This window comes from Bidens hawaiensis, unplaced genomic scaffold (assembly GCF_021521415.1).
Source record: "Bidens hawaiensis isolate Kalapana, Puna unplaced genomic scaffold, B.hawaiensis_p1.1 tig00004357_1, whole genome shotgun sequence".
Taxonomy (NCBI): Eukaryota; Viridiplantae; Streptophyta; class Magnoliopsida; order Asterales; family Asteraceae; genus Bidens; species Bidens hawaiensis.
This window is the reverse complement of record NW_027491262.1, coordinates 2,076,815-2,084,961: the sequence shown is the minus strand read 5'-3', so window position 1 is coordinate 2,084,961 and position 8,147 is coordinate 2,076,815. Positions and strand designations below refer to the sequence as shown.

Genomic DNA, 8,147 nt, shown 5'->3' with positions numbered 1-8,147 from the left:
AAATTTAAAATAATAATATGGATAATATAATAATAATTCATGACAATCAAGCATGTTTAATTTCATTCTTTTGGAATGATCTATTCCATTTCACCTTTCGTTCCTTCGTGTCAAACGCACGCTAAATTAATAATTTGGTGGGTTAGTTAAATCATTACACATGTTTGATGGTTTAGTTAGTGACATCCCACTACTTACATGACATTGACGTAATTATACCTTTGATTAACTAATCATTGGTTTTGACAAGGCAATACTTTTGGTTAACTTATCCCCTTCCATAAAATAGTGATGTCTTAAGAAGAGTTCAAAGGGAGAGAAAGGAACAAGAAAGAAAATGGATAAAGAAAGATTGAAGCGGCAGAGTTAGACAACTCACCAGTGCTACTTTCTTCGCTGCTAGTCACAATCGATCAACTTTCTTCGCTGCTAGTCACAATCGATCGGTGGCGCTGTGTTTTTCTTAAATGTGAATGAGATTTTGTTGTTTTCTGAATTGTGTTTTCATTAAAAAGATGGGTTTTTTTAAGTAGTTGTTGATAGTCACATATGTGTGTTTTGTAAATGAAGTAACAAGTTGTGTATAATCTAAACAAGTCATGTGTGAAATATTAGTTGTATTGGGTTCAGTTTTATTACACCTTGAAAAACAAGTAAATCAAACATCAATACATCAACACCAACCAATAAACAAAAAACATAACATTCTAAATTCTTCTCTTCCCTTGCTAATTTCCAACCCCATAATTGTTCTAAAACCTTCTACATAAATAACTATTCAATCAAACCTCAAAACAAAACACAAAAACCTCAACCCATTGTAGAACCCGAACCCGACCCAGACCCACCTGGCCCCGGCTGTTTTGCAACATAAATCTGTTTTACTTTCGTCGAAGACGGGAAACCTTTATCTGTCCCCATGGATTGTTGGTGGTGGTATCTTCCATGAAACCCGGGCCTACGGTGAGCCCACTGGCCGCCAACGGGTTTGTTCTTTGGAGACACGCCTAAACCGCCTCTTTGATACCCGTAACCGCCAGCATGGTTATTATTGTAATGTTGAGAAGACGAGGTTTTCACCGGTTGGTGTTGATTCTTGAACTCAACACCTCCGCCACTATTATTGTTGTTCTTTATGGTTCCTGAAGAGATGTGACTGACGGTAACCAGAGCTGATGTGACGGAAGAGGGTGGCCCGGATGAGTCAACCAACCCGAACTCGTCTGGGAAATGGGTGATGGTTGAGTCTCTAACAACCGGGTACACCAGAGAAGGGTTTGAAGGTTGAGGTTCGGATAATCTATTGGGAGGAAATGTTGACTGATCAACTGAGTGCCCTACATGGCTGCTAAACTGGGAAGGTCCGGTTATGGCTTCAGTTTGTTGCTGTAAGGGCAGTGACATAGGGACCGGATGAAGCGGTGATGCGGGTACCTGAGACCACCGAGCTTGGACCGTCATGTCTGGCGCGGTCTGGTCATATTTGAATAAGTTCATTCAGTATTTATAGAAACAAGTGAACTTCATATATGCCTCTCATATACCAACAGAAACATAAATATTATGTATGCCCCTTAAAACTACTTAAAATACTAAAAATACACATTTCAACAAAAAAACGGTTAAAGAAATGACAATTTTACCGCTAATTTTCAAAAACTTCATATTTACCCGTTCTGAAAAATGCTTATTGTTTTTTACTGCGTTTATAAATAAATAATTGTCTACCTAAAGTATTTAAACAAAACTCTCATTTTATAAAATGTTTTTGGCACCTTTCTACTCAATATATAATATATAATAATAATAATAATTAAGAAAGAATTAGCAAGTTAAAAACCATATATATAGGGGTAAAATGGTCATCAACTAAAATTCATTCATTTTTGTAATTATAATATTTAAAGTTGGGTTAAATAAGCAGCAAATAACTAACTATTAGAAGAGCCCAAACAGTTACCTGAAATGGAGGCACATCGAACATGGTCAACGGTGGACCCATGGGCATTAAGGGTGAGCCCAGGCCAAGATGCTGGCTTGGCGGCTGCATGTTAGTTGGGTTACGAGGCATGGAAGCCATATTCATGGAACTCATGTCCTCTTCACCTCTACTAGAAGTCACATCATGCTTCCAATCCGGTTGTTTGCCAGACGGGATATATGTAGCACCCATAAAGCTCAAACCCACCTGCCCGAACTGACCGACAGGTGCATAATGGTTATAAACCACCATATGTGGTGGAGCTTGGACACCAGGAAGACCTCCAGGTGGAGCAATGAACTGCCCTGTGAATCCAGCAGGACCATAGAATGAGTCCATGCCGGAATGGTTTTGCCATGCACCAATATGCCTTGAACCTGGCCCGGTGGGTTTTTGGGCTTGTGAATTGGGCCCATCAGATTTGTCATGTGGGCCAAATGCATAGACCGGACCACTCATCATGGGGTGGTTCATATCATAGAACGGAAAGTGAGAAGGTGTGGGCCCAGGGAAATGAGATAACATTTGGGGTGATGAGCCTTGTGGACTCGGGAGTGGGGTCCACAACGATATCGGTGTGGTTTCAACCGACAGATCAGCAGGAAGTGATACACTAAGTGATTCTTCAGGCTTAGATTGACTTCCAGATTGTTGATCTACAAAACATTTCAAGTATCAACAGATTAAATTCAATAAATAGATGAATAAAATAATAAAAAAGTAATAAAATTTATTTGATTCTCACCTTTTGGGTCTGAAACAGAAACAGGCCCCAACCCGTTTCCAATTATCTCATTTGTATCAATGGCGGCCACATCCACAGCTGAAACAACATCTTCAACTTCAGTAACACAATCATTCTCTGTTTTTAAAGCATTTTGAGTATTTTGAGTCACGTCAGGACGGAATAACCCGGGAACCCCAATCCCATGTGAAGCAACACGTGTACTGGGAGGAAGTACTGTTGGGGAAGTAACCGCCCCTGTTCATGAGACATCGTCAGAAATATGAACTCAATACAGTATTTTAACATATTCTTACCAAACTGAATTTTTTCACCCGCAAGCAGAGAGTTGACTGGGCTTGAAGATGATGAAATTGGCTTTCCCTTTGTCAAGATTGATGTAGATGACAAAACAGGTTCACTAACCAATGTGATATGATCGCCTATAGATGTTACATGTGTCGTATTGATAGTAGTATTGAACCGTGCTGGCTTCATAGCCTCATCCAGTTGTGTCTGAGTTAAGGGGATAACCTGTAGGTTGTTTTTAAAATAATAATACAATTCAGATTTACATGCTAAGAATAAACACCAAAATAGTAAGGCTTTCACTTTTCACCTGTTGGTCCATTTGTGCATTACCCCAGTCGCCCAGGGACGTTTGAACATCATCCACAACCTTATTTTCAGACTCGAATATTAGATTTGAACCATGATCTTCTGCAGCATCAGATATTGCAGATGCAGATTCTCTTTGCAGATTCCTGCAAGTAATGTATAGTGTAAAATATTTAATAAAGACTCTTCTATGCTATTTTTAATTCAATTAGAGAAAATATACTTGCTATTGTCCACAGTATGTGTGTCAGCTGGAGCCAATAATTGAGGGGAGAACTCAGCACACGGTTCTTTTTTAGCAGCAACAGAACGAGTGTTGTTTGATGCAGAGACTTTATTTGGACCGGTGGAGGTTACAGACGCCTTTCGCGGTTGCTGAAAAGATAAAAGAAATGTTAAACAATAACCAAACACTAAAAAGAATAAAAGGATTTAAATCGAATATATATTTAATGAAGACCAACCTTTGTAACACGTGATTTTGCCTTGATTTCTTTTTCTCTCTGTTCACGCCGATCATTCAACATCTGTCGTTTCGACCTCACTTCTATGAAATCATCTTCATCACTCGGACATTCTATACCCGGTTGCTTATAAACATGTACAACACCACTTTGCAAAGGTGCATCAACATCTTCTTCCGGAACGTTTCTTTTGCTGTCAACAGCAGACGAGCCCACCTCAGTTTTGGTTTTAGCAGTTTCTTTCACAGGCCTGATTTCAGAAACTATCTCAGCTTCATGTGCAACCCGTTTCATATTGGACCCCACTTGACGTCTATACCCAATTCTTGCAGAATTACGCGTTTCATAATTATTTACATTTTCCCGGACTCGAAACTCGGTTCGTTGAATTGGGCGTCGATATCTCCTCTCGTTAGAATCATAAGGTCGAAATGATCGTTGACCCAAAATTCTTGATGGGTGCATATTTCGCTTCCCCCTATTTGATGGGCCCGGGGCCTTAGATAATGGTACATTTTTAGCACCAGAAGAATCATTATTAGTTGTGCCATGCCCTTTTTCTTCAACTTGTGTAACAGGTTTAGAAGCAGTTACATTATCAGCAGCATGAGAGGGATTGCTTTGATTATTTAATGAATTAGACGAACCATTGTCGGTTTTCATGTTGATAGCAGAAGTTTCTTGAGGAAACTGATAAGGAACAAAAGTCGCTGAATTATGATTCACATTAAAATGGGTATTATGGGTATGGTGAATGTTTGGAGGCACTGGAAGAATTCCTTGGGAAGCGGGAGATGTATACATCAGTTGACCAAATTGAAAAAGATGGCCCAAAGATGAACCAACAGGTGGATGAAGAGGAAGAGGCATCTGTATAGACCCGATCTGTATAGAGGGAACAGGTGATGGTATGAGAGTCGGGCCAGAAAATAACCCAAACTGGAGTTTAACAGGTGTTGTAGACTGGCCCGAAGAAGGATCACCCAAGAGACTAGAAGAAGTTGAAACATTTTGGGGCTGTTCATTAATCGGTGCACCAACGGCTGCTTGTTTTTCTACAACACTAACAGAAACTTCAGGCGTATCAATGATATTCACATCACCATCTGTTTTCAAATCTTTTTCAAACTCATCAACTGGAAGTTTAACTTCAACGCCCTCATTAAATCCCAGTACCGTATTTTCCATCATGTTAGTTGTGTCTGTCTCCTTGAGTTGCATATTATCAAACTCTTGTGTCAGGTTAATATTATCATCGGGTAATTCGTGCACTTCATCTTCTTCACCATAACCATCATCTTCATCATACTCTTCTTGCTCCTGCATCTCATCATGATTCTCAAGGCTCCATTCTTCATCTTCATCGGTTGACACAGACTTTAAGGTTTCCATTGTAGTCAATTCTGCAGTCTCATCATTCACAACTTCCTTCACTTCACCAGAATCATCCAGCTCATCATGAGACAGATGTGTTGGCGAGCTAGGAGGACTCGAAACCGAGAGAGACGACTGTGAATCACACATTAGTGTGTCGGTTTTCTCCAGATTCTGTGTCATTATTCCTTGTTGAAGATCAGCAAGATCTGATTGTCGAAAATTATCCTGAAGAGCATCATAATTCCCAGTTCTTGCGGTTGATTCTAGAGAACTTGAAGGACCTGAGATTTCATTCTCCCCTCTCACCGATGATCGGGGCACGGATAACGACGGAGGAGGTGGAACACGAGGCTGTTTCATTGAATATGGTGACCTCCCGAAAGAATAGATCTTATCTGACTCAGCATTCATATACAACCGCTCTGGATAAGATTGCATATTATTACGAGAATACCCCTGTCCCCAACCAACATTGTCATAATATTCTGACTCGGTATCCCTGTTTCCATCCCCAAAAGAGTTCCACCTAAGATCTCTGTCTCCAAGATGAGAAAATCCATCAGTATCATGAGATCTTGAGGGCATGTATCTTGATCTCCCACCAGGATGGCCGTTTTCTTGGTCGTTTAGTAAGAAAGATGAATTGCTTCCAACTTCAAACGCTTCACGTTTCCATGGATTAACAGGTTTAGAAAACTGAAGGCGGTCAAAAGGCCGGTCAATGGCAGATGAATCTGAACCTGCTGAAGTTATTCTCTCCACCATTCTTTGATTAGCTTCCCAGTTATCAATATCTGAATCCATAGACGCATCACTGTCTTTCTCACCAACAGGAACTTCATCATCTGCGCCAGTTTTTCCCACTTCAGCTTCCCGTTTCGCCATTCTAGCTTCCAATTCTAAAAGCTTCTGTTTGGCAGCTTGCTTCCTCCTCTCTTCTTCTAGAACCATCCTTCTTTTCTCTTCTTCACGAGCAAGTTTCTGCTCTTCGGCTTTCTGAATGGCATCCAATCTTTCTTGTTCTGCAATCCAAGCAGCTTCTCTTGTTTCCTCATCCAATCTTCTTCTTCTTTCTTCTTCTTCCAAAATTGCCATTCGTCTCTCTTCATCCTCTCTCCGTGCTTGCTCTATAGCTCGTTCATGTTCTTCAGCAATCCTCTGTCTTTCCATCTCTTGCGTCTTTTGAACTCTCTCCAGCTCAGCCTCAAAAGACTCCCTAACAGGATCATGAAAATCTGTTTGATTAATCACATCCTTCTTCTTCTTAACCACTCCAACTAAGTTGCCAGTAAAAGGATCTACTTCATCATAAACACCAGAACCGAAATCCTTCTGACTAGAATCATTAAAGTAACCCCGTTCAGCCTTTGAAAACGAAGACCTACCGCCAACAGAAAAAACCGATTTTGACCCTTCATTTCTGTACCTAGGAGATTCTACTGACTGATTCCAGTGTCTTACTTGCCCTGCATCTCTTCTTACATACGTAGGGTCTCGGTTTTCTGTCACCGCACCATAGTGAGCATTGTTTCTGTCACTTATAGGTTTATCTCTGTGAATGGAAGAACTCCTCCAAGAGTTGGCTTCTCGGTAAGGCTCGGTTTTAACAACTTCAGAGTTAGAACTCTTTGCAGCAGGCAGACCACGTCTTTCATTATTAATCGGTTTGTGAGGTAAAACACTGCTTCTAGGCGCATCAAAATCTCTATCCCAATAAATTTCACTTTTTGTCAGCTCTTGATCTCTGCCACTTCGTCTTATAAATCCATGACCCGTATCACGCTCATCATCAGCCCAATCAGACCTCGGGTTCAACCGTATGAGTGGCAAAGGGTCCTCTTGCTTCTGACCACGATCCACATGTGCACTGCTCGGTCTTAAACTCTGCACACCGGTTCCACCCCCACCGTTTGCATCGTGATGAGACGAGTTAAAATGAGAACTGTTTCTTAGATCATCGGACGACTCCTCACTAACCAACTGTTTCACTTTCTGAAAAGACGCTTCCTTTTGCTTTTGCACAGTCCCCGTCGACGAAGGCAACGCAGCCCGCAAAGACGGAAAATCCTCTCCCCTCAACACCATAGCTTTCGCTACCGAAGCCACATTCGAATAACGCGCCGAACCCGTATCTCCATGCGCAAACCTAGCCGACGGAGGCAAATAAGCACCACTTACATTACCACCTCCACTTTCACCATCCCGCACACTCTCCAAACCGACCGTACCAACCTCCTTATCCCGCAAACCAACACTCGCAGGCTTCGTCCACCCCAACCCCGACGAACTCGGTCTCGACCCACTCCCGGAACCCGCACCACCCACCGCCCCACCCGCAGCACCCGACGCGTCACTTTTCTCAAACTCCTTCCGCAAGGAAGGCAAGTTCAAGGGGGGCGGAACGGATAGTTTCGGTGTCGGCTTCTGCAACGTACGGTTTCGGGATAGAACAACCATCCCACCGCCCGCGTGAGCACCTCCAGCTGGTCGGGGGCGGGTGGCGGGTGCGTAAGAGTGATGAGAAGGTTGCCCATATAACTTATTCAAATTGACGGATACGAATTTGGATCCGGAAGGGCCGTGGTTGTTGTTGGCCATAATCCGCTACAACGCATCAAAACCCTAACCCTAGGTTTATATCGGCGATCAGGTGTGTGAAGACAGGCGGAGACTAATAAGCAGATCTGTTAGTGAAGCTATCTGAAATGGAATAGAATAAGGATAATTAATTACCTCCGATGATGTGACCGGCGACGGTGACGGTGATTAACGCCGGTGGTAGATACAAAAGGAGAGTTGATTTTTGGGATGTGAGAAAGAGTACTTAATAAGTTACTACTATCTGATGATGTAAACCTATTTTGGTCGGTGACTTGTTGCTTTTAATCCATAGTGGTGCAGTGCGAGTGTCTACGTAAATTCAGTTGGACGATGTGTAGTGAATGTTGGTACGAGCACACATAACGCTAACGTACACTGGTGC

At 42.1% G+C, this 8,147-nt stretch overlaps 1 protein-coding gene across 1 annotated transcript; it reads right to left on the bottom strand.

The window, feature by feature from the left end:
• Positions 1–651: 651 nt before the first annotated feature.
• On the bottom strand, positions 652–7,640 carry LOC143626409 (uncharacterized). The gene is made up of 7 exons (XM_077096515.1): positions 3,788–7,640; positions 3,547–3,698; positions 3,325–3,469; positions 3,023–3,239; positions 2,727–2,963; positions 1,961–2,637; positions 652–1,473 (listed from the first exon to the last, which is right to left on the bottom strand). The coding sequence occupies exons 1-7, from the start codon at positions 7,619–7,621 to the stop codon at positions 811–813; spliced, it is 5,925 nt and encodes a 1,974-aa protein (XP_076952630.1). The 5' UTR covers positions 7,622–7,640; the 3' UTR covers positions 652–810.
• Between the last annotated feature and the right edge of the window lie 507 nt (positions 7,641–8,147).

What these genes read in the sequence shown, in the direction of transcription:
- LOC143626409 (XM_077096515.1), bottom strand. Translation starts at nt 7,621, where the DNA reads ATGGTTGTTCTATCCCGAAACCGTACGTTGCAGAAGCCGACACCGAAA. An exon ending in ATGCACAAATGGACCAACAG is followed by an intron (nt 3,240 to 3,324) that starts GTGAAAAGTGAA and finishes AACAACCTACAG; the next exon opens with GTTATCCCCTTAACTCAGAC. An exon ending in TCGATGTGCCTCCATTTCAG is followed by an intron (nt 1,474 to 1,960) that starts GTAACTGTTTGG and finishes AAATATGACCAG; the next exon opens with ACCGCGCCAGACATGACGGT.